This window comes from Macrotis lagotis, chromosome 1, assembly GCF_037893015.1.
Source record: "Macrotis lagotis isolate mMagLag1 chromosome 1, bilby.v1.9.chrom.fasta, whole genome shotgun sequence".
Lineage (NCBI taxonomy): Eukaryota > Metazoa > Chordata > Mammalia > Peramelemorphia > Peramelidae > Macrotis > Macrotis lagotis.
In genome coordinates, this window is record NC_133658.1 from 563,455,012 (window position 1) to 563,475,507 (window position 20,496).

General features: G+C 35.9%; 1 protein-coding gene across 2 annotated transcripts in view; it reads right to left on the reverse strand.

Annotated features, from left to right (window-relative positions):
• The window catches only part of CCDC80 (coiled-coil domain containing 80), a 40,712-nt gene that overhangs the window by 11,748 nt on the left and 8,468 nt on the right, over window positions 1-20,496 (reverse strand). For both annotated transcript variants that reach the window (XM_074214509.1, XM_074214510.1), the window contains exons 3-5: window positions 12,950-13,106; window positions 4,580-4,716; window positions 1,295-1,443 (exon numbers count right to left, since the gene is read on the reverse strand). In XM_074214509.1, the coding sequence (XP_074070610.1) occupies window positions 1,295-1,443; window positions 4,580-4,716; window positions 12,950-13,106 (443 nt within the window). The remainder of the gene's footprint in view (window positions 1-1,294; window positions 1,444-4,579; window positions 4,717-12,949; window positions 13,107-20,496) is intronic.

The following is a 20,496-nucleotide window of genomic DNA, read 5'->3' on the forward strand; positions in this document are numbered from 1 at the left end:
AGACTGAAAACTGGTATGACTTCCAAGTTGCCATTTACCTTAAGGTCTCACTGGTGACCAGAGAAAGAGAAAAATGTTACTTTTTCTATTTGATGTCTTGAAAAATAAGACAAGATTAAAAAGAAAAAAGAAAATGAATCTTGGTCTCTCAGCAGCCTGAAGAAATGAGGAAATAACTGTGACTGTACTGATTTTCTATTTACCAGAAAGGAAAGAAAGAAGTTCAATATTCAACTTCATTATATCCTTCCCACTATTTTCAATGCTATCAAGGAGTTTCTCTCCTGCTAGACTGAAGCAGTTAGATGACACAGTTATGTTGAAGTCAGCAGGATCGGAGTTCAAATACTGCAGACTTATTGATGTTTTGACCTTGGGCAAGTCACTTAACCCTGATTGTCTGACATCCAGGGTCATATCTCCAGTCGTAATGATCCATATTTGGCCACTGAATTCAGATGGCTCGGAAAGAGAAAGTGAGGCTGGTGGCGTAGCACAGCACACCCTGATTCATATCCAATTCACATGCATGTCCTCTTCAAGAACAAAGCACAAAGACATCATCAAACCAAGGACTCTAGCTAAAAGGAATGAATAAATGGGATGCATGTTTTTATGCATGCACATAAAAACCTCTGAAAGTAAAACTTCAGGAAAGTAGGATGCAGAAAATAATAGAATAAGTTTAAAACTACATCCAGATATTTGAGATACCCTATATATTTTGCAAACATCTCACATTTTCCCAAATTTATATTTTCTTGACTTGGGTATCCAAGTAGACATGGCATGATATAGTAGAAAATATGTTGAACTGAGATTTGGAAGACCAGGATTTAAGATCCAGTTCTATCCTTTACTAGTGGTATATCCTTAGACAAGTTACTTTTCATCTTTAAGCCTCAGTTTTCTTTAAATGTGGAGGTTAGACTAGATGATATCTGAATTACCTTCCAGCTCAACTATTCTGAGCTCATGTTCAAGTCATATGTGCTCTGTGCCAAGAAGCAACAGGAAGGACTAAAATCACTGAGTCAAGATCACAAAGTCAGCAGCATAGCTACAAATTCAATTCAATAATCCTTATTAACACTGCCTTTTCCAATTAGCAACATTGTCGTAGTTTTGCTACATAACTCTGAGAAATAACATTGCTCTCTTGGAAAGGATAAAGACCTTGCAAAATAATAATCATCTGTTTGTTGTTTTAATTTCAATACTTTAGTGTAACCATATAAGGTGATTTAAAGTCAAATCAAACTTAGTCACTCCTGAGGACCAAAAGGACATGTACCTAGATAGGAAGTTCTCCAGTGACTGCTTCTTGTCCTCCTTGCAGACAATGCCCTCCTTCTTCTGTCTTTCCATATCTTTGATTCGAGACTGGAAAGTGTCAATCAAATCAAAAACAGATTTCATTGCTATGGGAACCTCATAGTATTGCTGTTTAAGAAAGAAAAACAAAATGACAATTAGAGACCCAAACATACAACTATTTATTAGGGCAGCTTTTCTCCAATAGGAGAGTGGAGCCACAATCCCTGTTCTGCCCAGGTGGTACAACTCTGAGCACAATCTTGGAAAGTTAAATATTGGACCTCATCGGTTTTATTTCCCCCACACAGTAGTGCTTTCTCCCTTTTTGAGGTCCTGAATATATGAAACACCATGACTTAGATTTTCAAGGACTGTGAAGTCACTCATCTACCCTCAAAAGTGCTTCACTATGAATATATCCCCAGTTTCACTTCCCTTGCCTTTGATGCTGGGCTGGTTCTCATGCTCTTTACAAAGAAAAAGAAGTGAGGAAAGTCATATTTGAGGCAAGAAAGTGAATGAAATTACTCAATTGAGTCTACCTAGGGTAGCCTAGTGGAAGGCCAATGAGGAAGGGAAAGAAATAGGACCTGGAAGAAGAGGGACAAAGAAACTGTTCTTGTAACTCAGGAAAAGTTAAATCTGCTGGAAAATATGACTCAGGATCAATGAAAGAAATAGGCCAAAGACTTAAAGATTAGGTATGATTCAGAATACATTCTTCAAGAAGAAAGTCAGAAGAATAGGCATGACAGAAAGCTAATAATGTAAGGAAACATGAAACCAGATATATTTAGCAGTCATGGACAAATCAATTATAGACCTAACTGACAAACTGGAATCATCTGTCTGTGGATTCTCAGGTCATCAGTTGGTCATGGCAGAGATCAAAATAAACACCAGATTGGAAAAAAATAAAAGTGAAAAAAGGGTATTATGTATGCTTAAGGAGTTCCTTATTGATTTTTTTATGAATAAACCGATTGAAAAAAGAGAAAATGGATAAAAAATGATAATACTATCACCATTTCCTAAAGAACTTTTATCAAACTTTATTAACTTTTACCAAAATAGCCCAGGAAGCAGTATCCAGCAAATATTTAAATTCTTTGTTAAATGAACAAAAATAAATTTTAACCAAAATATGACACTGACTCTAGAGTGAAATGGGCATCCAAGTGGCACAGTGGATAGAATTCCAGGCCTGCCGTGAGGAAAACGCATCTCTCTTGAGTTAAATCTGACCTCAGTCTCTTACTAGCTGTACGATCCTAGGCAAGTCATTTAACACTGTTCACCTCAGTTTCCTCATCTGTAAAATGAGCTCAAGAAGGAATTGGCACATCATTCCAGTATCTTTGCCCCCACCCCAACCCAAAAAATCAAAGAGTAGTACACAACTGAAAATGACTGAACAACAGCAATTAGAGTGAAAACTCATTTATAAAATACTATGGAAGAGGAGGACAGAAGATTATGAAATGATGAAAAACAGTTGAGAAAAGGAGCCTACCAAGAGCCTGGTGTAAAACCCAGCTAATCGAGAAGGCAACAAATAGACATGACATGGAGCTAATATTCTGGTATTTGGAGAGTGATTTATTTTGTTAATAATAATAATGAAATCATGCCACTTGGACTCTGTACCTTAATACTTGATATGCTATGCTTATCTAAGAGCAGCAACATTTTAGAAAATTGAATCCAGGAGAGATAATGATCCTGACCAAGTACTTAACAGAAGAAACTGTCAGAGGCAAAAATAACATTAAAAATATCTCAAATGAAGTTTTCCCCCCATTGGAAAATATCACCATAGCACTTTTATCTCAAAATGCAACTGAAAAAACATGAACAACTATCAAACTATATGCTTATTCCCTCATCCCTACAAAATATTTCTGAGAATTGTCTATGCATGTATTTAATAGGAAGAAATGTGCCACAATATTGTCTGGGGATTCAGATGGGACGTCATTCATTTCCTCCTGAATATCTAATCTTCTTGGGTTCCTAGTCCCTATTTACTAAGTCACTAAGAGCCACGTGAGTGAATTCAAGTATTTCACCTAGTTGAAATATAGAGAAGTTTGGGGTTGAGAAATACTGATCTAGAAAGTGATCAAAAGATAGTATGGTGCTGTGCACATACAGTGGCTTTTAGCAATTTATAGAATCAAAAGATATTGGAGTTAGAAGGGATCTAAGACTAATAGATCTTTACTGAATGTGTGCAGTCATATACAAATAAAAATGAATGAACTAGTTCTTCCAAGGTCAGAATCTTAAAAGCTAATGAGAAGAAGCAACTATTATTATGATAGTAACCTATGTCATCTTGTCCCAACAATGCCTTGACTTATGACTAATGCAGAACTACTAAATGTGGAGAATGGCAGGCAGTTTAAATGGGGAAGAATTAATTCTTGCCAACATCAAGGAAATTTTTCTTCAATAAATAAAATAAACTAAATAAAGCCTGGAACTTTCTGGCATTCTCACTAATCTACCTGAGTCTGATTCTTGATCTATGAACAACCCAAACTGCCTGAAGTTGGTCCAAAGTTAGACAGCCTAATTATCTTCTGGAAGCTTATAACTTTCCTGCTGTCTCCTTTACTTTTTTCAGCCCTTACTGCCTGTGCATACCAATAAGGCACCAGCTGTAGAGCGTGCCACCCTATCTAGAGCAAAGAATTGACTCCATTAGTGACTCCAGTTTCCATGGTGTTGATGATACATTTCTTGAGCTCATTTTACAGATGAGGAAACTGAGGTGAACAGAGTTAAATGACTTGCCTAGGATCATATGGCTAGTAACAGAGAAATGTATCAAATGAAATCAAATCACTGTTTCAAGATTTTATCAAGTGATGCTCCTCATAATTATTTTTCTTCCTCATCTTCCTTCTTTTTCTCTTCCACAATGTTTCATAAGCAAGTTTGTATTTTCAACCATTGGTTATCTAAAAAGGTAATCTAGTCCCCCATACCTCTGATACAAATGAGAGTGGCCAGAATTTTTTGACTTCTGAAAGTCAAAACAGTAGGAAGAATCAGATCAGGTAAAGATTAAAATAGAAACAGCAGCTATATGACATATAGTGGAGAATTTTATATATATATATATATATACATATATATATACATACATATATATATATGTATATATATACATTTCAGTCAAAGGAAAAACATTTGTAGGGGAAAAAACCAGAATCATTATACTAGGGAATGTCACCCTGAATCATTAAGTCCCTACCTTGACTCTCATGTCAACATCAGTCAGCACCATGAAGAAATCATTGTAGGTCATTCCATACTCCTTCCTCAGTTCACTGATGAGATGTTGATCTACTAAATCTTCATCATCTAGCACCTTCATGGGTTTCTCATTATCTTAAAGGAAATAAAATATGAATGAGTATGGGATAGAAGCACTTAGGTGGTTCAGAGAGATAGAGAGCTGGGCCTGGAATCAAGAACTGAATTCAAGTCACTACTAATCATGTGACCTTAGACAAGTCACTTAACCTCTGTTTACCTCAATCTACTAACCACCCCAGTATCTTTTCTAAGAAATCTCCATAAAGGATCATGGAGACAATAATAAATGAGATGGGAAAGGCAGAATTATTGCTGTGGTCTCCTGATGAGTTATGTCTATTTGACAAAATATTAGTATTTATTTACTTTGATAATATTTATACCTCTTTATCTTACTAGACTGCTGTGAGGAAAACATTTTGTAAATCACATGTCAATAAATGAATTGGGGTTTTATTATTAATGTTATTTTGTTGTTAACAGGAAGAAAAAGAAAAAAGGACACTCACAAACACTATCATGGAAATTTAACACATAATAAACATATCCTTAACATAACTAATATGAAAATATGTTAAGCATGATTATACATGTACAACCTATATTAGATTACTCAATCTCATGGGGTGGGGGGGAGGAAAGGGAGGGTGGCTGAAAAATGTGGAACTTAAAAGTTTACAAAAAAGATGAATACTGATAACTATCTTTGCTTGTAATTGGAAAAAATAAAATAAAATAACATTAAAAACAAACAAACAAGCAAACATGTCCATTGTAAACTCACACTTCATTTCACAAAACAGAGTAAAACAACAGTTAATATCTTACATTTATAAAAGTATTTGTTGTCCAGAGACAGACAGATGATCCAGTAGAAAGAGAATTGCTCCTGGAGTCACAAAGACCTGAGTTCAAATTTGACTTCAGACATTTACTAGCTATGTGAACCTGAGCAATTTTCCTCAACTAGAAAATGAGTTAGAAAAGTATCTGCCCTCCCTATGTTATTGTATGCATCTTATGAGATCCTGCACAAAGAGTAAGAGTTGTGATCTAAGTAGGGATGTGCTGAAACCAGCCAATACCAGTTCATAAAAGCCAATTGTGAAATTTTTAATGCATTTTTCAATTTTTTTTCAAATTTTCAAGCATTTACACCTTAGAAATCAGCAAATGCTATGTATCAGGGCTTGATTTATTTATTTTTTTATTATCTAAGCTTAAAGAAGTAATAGTGGAAAATTTTAATATTTCATGTGTACATTTTTCTGTTCTTAAACATTTACCATCATATCCACTACTATTATTTATTATCCCATAATACAAATCAATTATAAAGAATGTAGGTCAGAAAATAATAATTGCAATCTTATGCTTAACAGTATGGAATAGTACACAGTATAGTAGAGTTGAAGGCAGGAGGGTTCTGACCTTGTTTTGCCTTACCATGGGAGGCAGCTAGGTGATATAGAGGATAGTCTATATGATCTGTAGTCAGGAGGACTTGAGTTCAAATCCAGTCTTATACACTTACTAGCTGTGTGACCTTGGGCACCCAAAATGACTTATATGGAAATATTTTACATAATTGCTCATGTATAACCTATATATATAACTGCTCAGTATCTCAGGGAATGGGTATAGAATTTGGAACTCAAAACTGTAACTAAAATTTTTAAAAAATTGGGGAGAAATGGTACAACATTGCCTACCTTTTAGTGTTCTGAGGAATAAATGAAAAACTATCAACTGTAAAGCACTAAATAAAAATGTTTTGCAGTTATATTGTATGTTGATGGTAAAATTTAACAAATCTTCCTTTGAGTTCTGCTTAGTGAGAAGGCTATTCTAAGTTCCCAAGTTCATGACATCTTGGCCAATTGGATAGTCAAATTTTGTATAAAAGCCAGAGTTAGGAACTGGCACCATATAACACCACTCCTTCCAAGTTTAATGATGTCCCAGAATCAACTTTTTAAAGCCCTACCTGTTTACCTATATCATTGTAAATCGGGACAATTACATGAGAGACAAGAAGCTCAGTTTCATGATCTGGTCTTTCCATCCAGTCAAAAACTTGGCAAAGATATGGAAAATTCTTCTCTCCCAGATTTTGGAGAGAGTCATGTGCCAAAATGAAAATTCATGATCAAGGAGCAAAAACTGCCAAAGAAAAACAATGGAAATATTGATCAATACCAGACTAAAGCTGGATTACTGGATAGCACTACAAATGTATTAGATAAGCCAAGAACTCAACCATGTTCAGTGTTTGATTATTCTTGTGTCTATCATTGGACAGCTCTTGCCTCCAGCTACCAGCTCCTGCCAAAGAAGTTGGTCCTGTCTGATTTTATTTTATTTTTTTTTGTTTTTTTTTTATTTGTAGGTTTTTGCAAGGCAATGGGGCTAAGTGACTTGCCCAGAGTTAAGTGAGTTGCCCAAGGTCACATAGCTGGGTAATAATTAAGTGTCTGAGGTCAGATTTGAACTCAGGTCCTCCTGACTCCAGGGCTGGTGCTCTATCCACTGCACCACCTAACCACTCTTTTCTGATTTTATTTTAAAAATGCCAGGTGAGAGATCTGCTTTATCAAAAAACACATCTATAAGTTTGGAAATGTAATACATACATATATATATATATGTATATATATATATATATATATATATATATATATATATATATATATATATATATACATTTTTTTCCAGTTTCCTTTCCTGACATTGACCATAATATTAGCCTATTTTGTGGTGTTTTAGACTTTCTGTGGTCTATTCCAGAGTCTGAGATGGAGAAAATTCATTTATATTCTGAGAAAGCTTGGACATAGGAGTGAAAATTATGTTTTTTTGCCACAGGTCCCATCCTGGAAGGCAATCATTTTGAACTTTTTTCTTGTCATTGTTCCCCTTTAGAAATCTGTTGAAGACTATGGATCCCTTCTTACAGTGTTCTAAATTAAAACACAAAAATATTACAACAAAAATAATGAAATAAAGATTGAATTTTCTCATCTAAGTACATGGGCCTGCTGAAATCTGTTCACAATCCCTCCTTAGTGGTGAGGATGGATTGGGGGCGGAGGTAGAACTACCACTTTCTAAGGGAAGCATGGATAAAGGGGTTAAGTGAATAAGAAACAAATGGTTATCCAAGTTGCTTGAAAACCCTTGTGAGGAAGCACCCATTATCACTCAAAGGTGTGTTTATATATATATATATATATATATATATATACACATATATATTTATATGCATATGTTTATGCATGTATGCAAATGCACATGCATATATTCTATATATATGCATTATAATGTATAAATTGATATATAAAATGTTTGTTGTATATGTCACTTTTAGAAAGCTCTTGTTCCTGAGAAATTTCCATCTTTCCTTGATTGACTTCCCTTGAAGAATTTTAACAGAAAAATATTTACTAGGTTCTAAATTCTTTGAAGGCAGAGACTACACCCCCTCTCCTTTCTTTATCTTTGCATGTAGGAGAGCACAACACACATCATGTGAATGAATGTTTACTGAATGAAATGAAATTGATTTATACTGTTATCATCAGCTAACTGGTTCTGTTCCCACCTGGGTAACTTAGTTTTCATCTGTTTTCTTTATAAAAGAACAATTTTCTTACTATATTAGAGTATTATGGCTGTGTCAATACATGGAACAGAGGACAAAAGAAGGGGTTGATGGTCATTGGGAACAATATAGACAAAGAAGTAAGGGGCATCTGTACAAATTGTTTTTGTCATTTAATCAATTAGTCATGTCCAACTCTTTGGGACCCCATTTGAGTTTTCTTGGCAAGGATACTGGAGTGATTTGTCTATTCCTTCTCCAATTCATTTTATTATGGCTAAGTGACTTATACTGGGTCACAAAGCTAGTTACATAATTGAGGTCAAATTTGAACTCAGGTTCTCCTGACTCCAGGGCCAGTATACCATCCATTATACCACCTAACTACTAAAAATTGCACTGCCTATTGACACAGAGACAGCTCTCACAATGATACTATCTACAAGTAGTATAAAATTTTATTAAAAAAATAATAATTGTTGCAAACATCCCTTCCTGCTCTAAATCTATGGTCTTCTAATCTCTCAGAATGAAAATTATTAAAATCAGAAACTGAATAATAGAGAGGAGCACAATGGTTAAACTCCAGAAAACAGCATCTGGCTAGTAAATTCTCTTGATGTGAGCCACTTTGAAATGGCAGGGACAAGAAGCAACCCCTACAATTCACTGCCAACTAAGAAGGGCAGCTAAGTGATGCAGCAGATAGTGCACTAACCTTGGAATCAGGAAGACTCTTCTTCATGAGTTCAAATCTTTTCTGAGACACTAGTTGTGTGATTCTGGACAAGTCACTTGACCCTGAAATGCAAACCACTCCAGCATCTATGTTTTTTAAAAAACCCAACTCAAATGGGATCAGAAAGAATCAGACAGGGAGTAGCTGGGTGGTGCAGTGAATAGAGTTCAAATCCGGCCTCAGGCACTTAATAATTGCCTAGCAGTGTGACCTTGGGCAACTCACTTAATCCCATTAACTTAAATAAAATTTAAAAATGAAAAGAAAAAAGAAGAATCAGAACTAAAAATGATTCAACAATAATAAGGAATAATTAGTATGTAGGATCTATATATTCTTATCTATCTCAGGTCTCTTAATAGATTCAACTTTATAGAACTTTGACAAGAAGTCCTCCAGGACAGAAAATACTGAGGCAAAGAAGAGGGTAGTTCCCCAGGTTACCTGTAAAAGTAATGCAGTGGGGGGGGGGGGGGGCTAGGTGGCACAGTGGACAGAGAACCTGCTCTGGAGTCAGGAGGACCTGACTCAGACACTTAATTCGAGCTCAGACACTTAATAATTACTTGTGTGACCTTGGACAAATCACTTAACACCATTGCCTTGCAAAAAATGAACAAAAAAGAGAGTATCATCCTTCCCTTTGCTATTTATAAGAAAAAGCATTTCCTGTGGCATTTTTTTTTACCCACACCTGGTTTAGGTAACTTTACCATTCCTCTTCACACAGTCATTTAGTCCTATACCTAAATCACATCCTCTACCCCTTTCTACCTTCTACAGAAACCCTCCCTATCTCCCTCTTATGATCTGCCAAAGGCCTCCTTTCCTTAAAAGGTCCATTATTTCTTTTGTCAGAAACTGACCTGTCAAATGTTATTATCACACACTTTTCATTCCTAAACTCAAGGAAAAATTGCCTTTATATTGCCATAAAGGAACAGGGCTATCTTTTCCTTCTCCTGAACAAACAGAATTTGCAGCCAGCCACCTTCCCCTTGAGGAGATTTTCCCTTTAATTCTATTGTCCTAACACACATACTCACACATTCTCCTCCAAGATTAGCATCTTTTAAATACCATTGGCAGTGGAGAAATTCTTTCTAAGATTGGACTCTTTTAACCCCAGGGCCTCATGCCTCAAAGGAATAGTTTCCAGGCTTCCCTGTTGTACCACCCTAGCTGATATGCATCTGATGGGTTGGAACTTGCTCAAGCAAAATAACTCTCTCTCTCTCTCTCTCTCTCTCTCTCTCTCTCTCTCTCTCTCTCTCTCCTCTATATATACTCTTTGTGTTTGTCTGTCTCTGTCTGGCTTTTCCTTTCTTTTTCTCTCTGTTTCCATCTTTCTATCTCTCAATCTCTTTCCCATCTCTCTCTCCTCTCTGTCTCTGACCCTATGTGTGTCCCTTTAGGTCTCTCCCTGTCTCTCCATCTCTGTCTATCTCTTTTCTCTCTGTCTCTATGTATGTGTGTATGGATGTTTCTGTGAGTCTGTTCCCATATACTTTAAGTAAGATACATACTCCAGAGTCTAATTCCTTAGCCACATATTACCTAGCTTTCAGCAGTTTCTTGAATACATTTACTAGGGGGTGGCTCCTCATGAGCACAGATGGCACTGAGATTGTTTAAGGACCTTTACTTCTGGGTCCACTTAAAATTTGGAAGGACCAAAAGTGACTGAAAAAATTTTAAATAGAAAATTAAAGCCATCTGATCAATTTCCAACTGAGTTTTGGTCAGGGCCAAAGTTTTGTCTGAGATTTTGGATGATGGTGCAAGCTGTTTCTTATTTTCCCATGGCTGTTCTGTCAGCTCTGGCTTAGTAGTGAGTACGTGGTAGGTTTTCCTTTCAAATCTGATGAGACAAGGAGAAAGAAAGGCATCTAGGACTTCAAAAAGGAAAAGGAAAAAGGTCCTCCAAAAAGCAGGCTTCTTCTGTCATCCAAGGGAAGCAAACAGTCAAATTATGTTGCCTTGCTCCCTTTGTATTAGAAATAAAACACAGGCATCTATACAATTCACATTAGATCCAGATGTCAAAAAATAAAATAAAATTATGTTTCCCAGGCAGCTCAAGATATTTATAATATTTGGGAATAGATAGATATTGAGATGAGAAGAGAGAATGACTCTCTAAAAGCTATCTTTGGGTGATAGACTTAAAAAATACTTTATAAATGTGATTGTGAATGACTTAATTTGACACTGAATTCCCTGGGCTTAGACAACTTATATCATCACTTGGCATAATTCTTTACACTAGAGCATACTTCTTATCTAATCAGATTTTAATGTAACTCACTATCTAAACATCAGCCTAAAATTTAGGAAGCAAGAGGTTTTGTTTTCATTTTTTTTAATATTTCCTCTTTATCTTAATTTGGACAATACCTAATTTTCTAAAAGCTGAGGTAATAAATCTCACCAGTAACAAAGAACTTTGAAAATTAAAAATAGCCCCCATTTCAAATATACTTTTTAAAAAAGATTTCCAAGTACTTTCAAAGCTATAATTTAATTCAACCCCAGAGCATGTAATTCCTGACCAAGGTTGAACCATATCCACAGAAAAGGTCAAAGAGGTCAGTCAGATCCCAGGGGTGGCTAGTTCCTGTTATGTTTTTCTACCTCCCAAAAAGGGGAAGAGGAATATACAGATTACCTCAAAGATAAATGTCCCATCTTCTTGGACAATCTATGTTTCTGTATATCTAGCATTAGCAATGTTTTTGATTAGGCCAATAATATAAAAAAAAATGTTGATTTGTAAAGTATTATTCTTTTGTCCAAGGAGTATTATGGCACAGACCATATAAAGATCTGGGTTCAAGTTCAGACTTTGATGTATTCTGCTTATGTGACTGTGGGCAAGGTGCCTATTTCTCAGTACCACAAGTCTGGGGGAGTATGGAGGAGGAGAAGAAATTCATATTATAGTAATAGGAGGTAAATGATAAAAATGAAGGTATTTTGTCAACAGTTTTTCTTTAAGTGCTTTTGACCTATAATTTTGTGTGTGTGTGTGTGTGTGTGTGTGTGTGTGTGTGTGTTTAGTTTTTGCAAGGCAATGGGGTTAAGTGGCTTGCCCAAGGCCATACAGCTAGGTAATTATTAAGCATCTGAGGTTGGATTTGAACTCAGTTACTCCTGACTCCAGGGCCAGTGCTCTATCCACTGTACCACCTCGCCACCCCTAGACCTATAGTTTTAAAAATACTTTGAGTATAATGTTGGGACCATATCTGAAAAATATCATAAGGCCATGAGTCTACTTCCAAAACAATACTAAACATTACTATTTGTCGATCTCACATGTATTATTAATATAAAAAAAAACTTCAAAGAACCAAATTCACTCAAGGCTTTCTCTTTTTCAATAGCATCAGGCTCAGTCCTCTTTCACTTTTCAGTTGCTTTTTCCTTTAGCCCAAACAACTTTCTCTCAACTCTAGTTAATTCCCTACCCAGTCTTGCCAGAAACTGAGGAGATCCAAGTAATCTGGCAGGTCCCTGAGTCTATGAGTGAGTGAGTAAACCACCTGCTATGTTCAGTCTACAAAACATATCTATGTCGTGCACACACCCATCAAATGGCTTAGTTCTAGGAGGAACTGGACCCACATGAAAGGATTAGAATTCTGGAAATACTTTTCTTCTTCTATTCCCTTCATTCCATCCCTGCCTCCTCTCTAGACTTTGAGTTCCTTTTCTTATTCTCATCATTTCCCTGAATTCTGAACTAGCATTAAAAAAATGCCATAAATTTAATTTTATGGCCTAAACATGGAAAATGTCATGGCAAAGGGAGAGGGAGAGAAAAAGAAATAAAGTCATAGTATCACACCGAAGAAGCAATAGTGATGTTACATTTCTCCTATTTCTCCTATTCTCTTTCCCTTAGGTTTGGCCAAAACATCTTTTAGAATATGAAAAAAATATAATATAATTTTTTAAGTTACCTAGCTGGAAGTGGTCAATTTTCATAGTGCTGTTGTTGGCAGGGCCAAAGATAGTGATCACAGTGATCTTTCTGGTTGCCATTTTGCAGAAACTTTCCAGGTATTCATCTCGCTGCTGCACATACATGTTGTTCTCAGCCTTAGGAGTAGTGATGAGCTAGAGGTGTATAGAAAAAGAAGTGTTAATCTAGTTATAGTATTAAGGCAGACATTGCTGAGGAAATCTGAAGCAAGGGGGAGGTACAGATGCATGCCAGAGACATTTCAAACTGGCTCCTGAGACATGATTGTTAAATTTTCCAATGCAGGTAATTATACCTTGGAAACTGGCAAACACTACAAACCTGGGTTTGTTTTATTGTTAAAAAATTGTTTATTGTTGAGAAAGTTATGTAGAAAATGTTAATAGTGCAGATTAGACTTAAAAATACTTTAAGTATAATTTTATTTTTACTGGAGAGCTAGTTGTTAAACATTTAACAGCATACCACTGGGTGAGTGTAAACCAAAGCTGTCCCGTTACTGAAACAGAATAATTCAGATCTATATAAGGTCATTCTAATTTTTGTATTTCCCATTGACCATTAAACTGGTCAAAAATTTACCAGATGACATTAATAATGCTTCATTTTGCCTGATCAGATAGTTTTACTGAACAAATACTTTGGGCCTTACACAGAAGTAAATTTCCATTGACTCTATTCATAGTTTTTATAAAGCAGCACTACAAACAGTTTTAAAGAAAATTTGTAGCCCACACATTTTCTCTTGTGCAAACATTAAAAAAAAAGTCATGCAAACTTATGCCCAAGTCTATTCAGCCAAGTATTCTGACTCTGAATACTAGAATCCCCTCTTAAAGTTCACTTATATCTCTTCCAGACTGGGCTCCCACCCAAGACCCCACCAACCCTTCTGCCAGGAGGAGGGGAAGAAGGGAAAAAAAAAGGAAGAAGAGTAATGATGTGTTTGCCTTACAGTAGGAGAAAGAATAAGTCAGTCTCTTAGTCTCATGACCATTCTTCCTCTTATCACCTCCTTTCTCCCCTTCTTAGTTATAGGACCTTGAAGGAATTGCTTTCCTCTAGGGAACCTCTAGAAATCAACTTGCATGAATATCAGATGTAAATGCTTCTTCCTACTCACATTTAAGTGCTCTTCTCTGAACTTCTACAAACCCTTTAATCTGTAATGAGGTGTTTCAATTTGATATGTTGAAGTCCTTGGGTGAACAAATTTGGTATAGATATGTCTGGGTTTTGTTAATAAAATAGCTTCTTTTTTTTTTTCCCCTTTAAACTTTTTTTTGGGTGGTATGCAGCAAGTTTCCTTTTCTGACCAAAGCACATTGGACCAGATTCTTCAGGGTCTAATAAGGCAGTTAATCAATCCATGAGCATCTGTTAATAAGTGTACTGGAAATACACAAAAAAGGCAAAAGTTGTCCCTGCCCTCAAGGAATTAGCATTCCTGAGGTAGAAAACAATGATACTTTTCGGATCATAACTGAACTCATCGATCAACTTTGGATAACTTCTCCTTACATTACTTACACCTGTCACTTTTCTATGGATTCATACAGATTCATGAAATGAACCTTGGGAAAGCAATAATTTTCCTGATCTCAATTTCTTCATCTGTAAAATGGAAAGGCTGTATTAAATTATTTCTGAGATTTCTTCTAGCTTTCAATACTATTATGAACAAGTTTGAGATAGGAATCACACACACAGTAGGAAGATGAAGGCAAAGAAGAAAGTGGGAAGAGAAAACTATATGCAAAGTATATATATTAAGTTAATCTGCAATATTATTAGGTCAAATGAAACAATAATTGTAAAATGCCTAACATAGTGCCTGTAACAGTAAGCACAATGTCAATGTTAGCTATCATCATTATTAACATTTTTGTTAGCACTTTCTTAAACTAGACAATCAACAAGACAAAAAATCAAGCCCTGAATTGTAGCTAATTTTTTTGACTGATTTCCAAGATACAAATGTTCTTCCTGAAAATTTAACAATGAGCTTCAGGTCTTTGAATTTTAGGTACCAATAGCACAACCCCTGCACTCACTGGTTTATCTCAATTAATCAATTTATTTTATTAAGAGTTTACACTGTGCTAAATGTTAGTGATACAAAAAGGTAAAAGACAATTCTTTTCCTTAAAAAACTCATATAATGGGAAAAACAATATATACATAAAAAGCAAGTTTTTTTTTTACAGGATAAATAGAAAATAATTAAGAGAGGGAGGGCACTAGAAATTGGAGGGGGGCTTCCTGTAAAAGATGGGATTTTACTTAAGACTTAAAGGAAGTCAGGGAAGTCAGTAGGTAGATTTGAGGAAGTAGAGGATTGCATTGATGAGGGACATCCAGAGAAAATGTCCAAGGTCAAGAGATGAAGTGTCTTGTTTGTGGAACAACCAGAAGGACAGTGTCACTGGGATCCAAAAGTACATTGTGGAATGCAAGGTGCAAGAAGACTGGAAAAGTTGCTGGGAGTTAGGTTATAAAAGCATTGAATTATGAAGGCTAGGTATTGACTGTCAAATAAGGCATTTTGTATTTGATCCTGGAGGTAATAGGGAACTATTATAATTTACTGAATACAGGGGTGACATGCTTGGTCCTACATTTTTGGAAATTCATTTTAGTGACTGGAGAGGTGGTATTAAGGGTAGAAGTTGGGGAGAGGAGAATTGGGTCAGGCAAATCCATCAGCAAGCTATTATCCAGTCTGAAGTGATGAGAGTCTTCATCACGTAGTGTCAGGCAGTGACTGAGGAGAGAAGAGGGTATATTCCAGAGTAGATGTAGAGATAAAATTGACAGGTACTGGTAACAGGTTAGATCCAGGGAGAATCCTGAAAAATCTTATGTTGTAAAACTCAAAGACTGGAAGGTTGGTTTTATATAGTTATAAAGATGATTTTGGTGGGGAGGAGTTAAAGGGAAAGGTTTAGCAGGAAAGAAAATGAATTCTGTTTTGGACACAATTGGTTTAAGATATCTAGTAGACATTCATTTTGAGATATTTGAAGGGCAGTGTAGAGATATAATTAATTAAATCTATAGGAGCTGATGTGATGCCACCTCCTCTCAGGAGCTATTTCATTTACCCTGAAGTCAAGATCTCCCACAATGTAATCCTAATCTCTAATGTCTTTATTTTATTCCCTTCTATAAGCACTGTGCTTCAGTCACAGGAATCTAACCAGAAGAAACATACAAAGGGCATTTTTACCTCAACTTTTACTCATATGTTCTTCCTTCTCAGACTTCTAGAATAACTGTCCTCCCTATCCCACCTATCTAAATCCAACTCATCCACCACAGAGGTCCAGGTCAAGTCCTCTTGTCTTCCATGAAGCCTTCCCTGTTCACTCTAACTCAAATCATTCTCTCACAATTTTGATTTCCCATCTGATCCATGAATTTGTCAACTGGTACATATTACCTTGAATTATTGGGTTTTTTATGTGCATTTCCTGTTTCCTCAGTTATACTATAAGTTCCTCAAGAGGAAAGCATACCATATTCTTTAGTTCTGAGGTATGTGAACATGTGCTATTGTGCATGGCTGTTAGAATGCATTCATTTTTTAAGAAAACAAAACCTCAAGGTCAGCATTACACTCTTTTATTATACTCATTATACCACCTGGGACTATTCTCAGAACATTGTAAATGCTCAATAAACACATATAAATTGATTTATAAGGATAATATCCTGTTCACTTTCATAATTATTATTTTTTTATCCTGTTCATACTGAATTTAATTCTTTTTTTCTGCCAAGGGGGTAGAGCTGAAGCTCTATAAGGACAAGAAGAAAGTTTCTTATCTTTCTCTCATTTAAGCATAAGGTTCTTCCTTGTCCCCTTGTAAACCTGAAGGGTGACTTACCAGGGTGTGGGCTAGGAAGGAATCAAAATACTTCAACAGTCCCATCCAAGTCTTAAAGATTACATGGTTAAAAAATTTTGAGTCCAAGGGGAAGAAATAAGCAATTTAGTCATGTTATAGCATCATTATCACACAGGGAAGTTAGGTGGCACAGTGGATAGAGTGCCAGTCATGGAGTCAGGAGAATCAGAGTTCAAATTTGGCTTCAAACACTAGCCATATGACCCTGGGCAACTCCCTTAACATGCCCCAGTTTCCTCATATAATTATATACATGTATTATATATATATATATATATATATATATATATATATATATATGATGATTATCATTAAGAAATGAGATAGAGCAGGAAATGGCAAACTATTCCAGTATCTTCGCTAAGAAAACACCACGGGCTGACAGAGTCAGACACAATTGAAAAATGACTAAAGCACAAAATCATCATCATCAAAAATATGTGCAACAATAAATATTTATTGGACATCTTTTTGTGCAAAACACTAAGGTAAATTCTGGGGAAATGAAGAGGTGTGTGATAAGCAGAAATAGAGCTTTAGAACAATCACATAAAAGCATGAGTCTGTCATATATGTTCTCCTAGGTATACTGCATGATACCTAATTCTAAAATTACAAAGGTCAAATCCTAGGCAGAGAATGACTAGTCTAGTCAGGAGTCTATCATAGGCAGACTCTGTATCTATCTATGTTATATAGGAGCTTAGCCCAAAGAGACTGCAGTCTCTTTTATTGGATAGGAACCAATCCCCAAAAGACAGGGACTTATCCCATATTAGGGACTCTCCTAGATGGACCTCAGGAAAGTCATTGAAGCTCTCTGGATCTCAGTTCCCTTATCTCTAAAATTAGGGGTTGGGGGCGGCTAGGTGCTTCAGTGGATAGAGCACCAGCCCTGTAGTCGGGAGGACCTGAGTTCAAACCTGACCTCAGACACTTATTACCTAGCTGTGTGGCCTTGGGCAAGCCACTTAATCCCATTGCCTTGCAAAAAACCTAAAAAAAAATTAAAATTAGGGGTTGAATTAAATGAACTTTAAGGTCACCTTCCAGTTCCAAATTTATTTATTTTTAAAAATTTTATTTATTTAAAGCAATGGGGTTAAGTGACTTGCCCAAGGTCACATAGCTAGGCAATTATTAAGTGTCTGAGGTCAGATTTGAACTCCTGACTCCAGGGCTGGGGCTCTATCCACTGTGCCACCTAGCTACTCCCAGTTCTAAATTTATGTTATGATTTAATGACAGTTCTCTATCCTAATCTTAAGGTATCCAGGAAAAAAAGTTAAAAGGCACCTTTTCCTCTTACCCATTATGAAAGTTCATGCCTCTGACAATCATAACTGACTAAGCCTAGATGGGTAGACTTTGCTATAAGGAAGTGAGTAGGGGAGCCCTAGATTACAAATCTAAATCTCTACCATTAGTCTATGAACTGTGTTCCTTATGTTTGATTCAATGGGTAAAGAAGACAATGTATCCATTTCAAATTTTTGGCGACTTCTTTTTTCTGTGTATCAACATCTACATTACATTCATTTTCTATCTGGCAACAACTGAAACAGTTTTTGAAACGTATTCAGCAAAGGTTTCCAGTTCCCTCTTTCTTTAGAAGAACATCCCAGTGGTCTCTAAGGAAGGAGGGGTGCTAGTCTCAGTAAACACAGTTGTCTAGCAATTACCCTGGGCACATATCCAACTTGGTGGGTGTAAAGTGGGACTTGTATTGTAGCTTTAATAGAGTATAGCTGTTCTTTTTCCATGTTTCCTTTCCAGATGGAACATTGATTCAGTCCAGGCTTACTGGATTATGAAGTTTATTTGCATAAGGAAAGCAAATAGATTAGAAAGGGAAGAGTCAGGCTATATCTAAACATGAAGATTCTATCTAAATTACAGGTTCTTTTATACTATATTCAGTCTTGAAATCATTCTGGATTATCACAGTGTAATTTTTTTTTTAATGGAGAAGTAATCTATTAGGTCAAAGCTTTTAAACTACTTCTACACTAAACTGATTTCCCAAAGGGAGCAGATAATCAGATTACTGCACAAGTGCTCTGATCATTGAGGTCAAATTGACATTATTGGCCCTTGTATCTCAATTACATTTATGTTATTTATATGACTCCAAAGGATTGATTGAATAGAAACAATTTGCATAACTTTACTTTGTAATTGGATCCCTGAAAACCAACACCAGGAAACTGGCCAATGGGTTGATCTTTGGGTAAAAGAGAATGAGTTTAGTACAAAACTTTACCTTGTTTGAAAAATCTAGATGATTCTATGTGGACTGTGGATATATCCATGTAACATTATGATTTCAAAAAGGTTTGAGGGTTAGTTTGTTATCACCACGATCAAACACCAATCAATTTAATAGGTTGTCTGTCTAATTCTGTCAGTTAGTATTGAATTGATTCAACAATTGCTTGGCAAATAAACTGTTGATCTGGGAAGTCAAATAGACCTGTTCATGTCTCTATAGACAGAGCTAAATTGAGATTTGGAGATAAACATCTGGGAAGTTCAGGCAAAAGCCATGCTTTAAGATCATGATTGGAAGTAAAGATTTTGTCATATTTTGAGTAATTTATTTGTATAATTCAGGGCCTGCAAAGTTTATTTAAATTTTTAAATTTTTAGTTTGGATCAGATAACTTTAGAAGAAAACTCAGAGGCCATCTTGTTCAATCTCTGAGGAAACTGAGATCCAGGAAGATAGTGACTAAGAAACAGAGAGCAAATATCAATGGTTGGATTTGAACTCAAATTCCCCGATTTTTAGATGTAGTGGGGTTCCCCACCTTGTCTATATTTCAGTTTGGGGATAGTACTGACTACAACCTCAAGAAGCAGGTAAATTCATTTTGTTCCATTTTCTTTTCTGAATTAGACTGAGAATCCAGGGCTCTAAGTCCTAACTAATGCTTGTTTCTCCACTGTTTGTAGGACCCTGGAAAATTCTTTTGATTTCTTTGCTCCTCCTATTCTTTATTTATATAATAACAATTGGATTATGTTAACATGTTACTCTCCTTAAGAGCAAGTACTATTGCATTTTTTTTTTGTCTATTGTTGCTTGTCCTTCATTCTTGAAGTAGACCATGACATAGGGAAGGTAATGCCATGATATGCAAGTGAACTGAGCTAGAGAGTTGTGCCAGGTCACCAGTCTCACTCTCTCCTTCAGAGTCAGGTCCAGTGATCAGAAATGGATCAGGACAACTGGAAATGAGTCTGCAGAGGGAGAACTTGGCCTTTCAAAGCTAAGATCTTTCCCAGTTCACAATCTGATTGAGGTAACAATTCATTCAGTGATTATAGCTGAGAGAGAGAGAGAGAGAGAGAGAGAGAGAGAGAGAGAGAGAGAGAGAGAGTAAAGAGGCCAAGAATGATCATTTTAGATCAAAAATTTAAAAATATTTAAACTGGGAGGGCAAGACCTGGAGGGTTTCTCAGTAAATAAAGCAGGTAAAAAAAGAAATGAATATTTGCCCATTGCTTCACATCATCTTCTACACACAGAAAGTACTAAATAAATGTTTATTGTTGTACTGATCAATCTTTAAGATCTTTTATTTATTATTACTCTATGATTCATGTAACA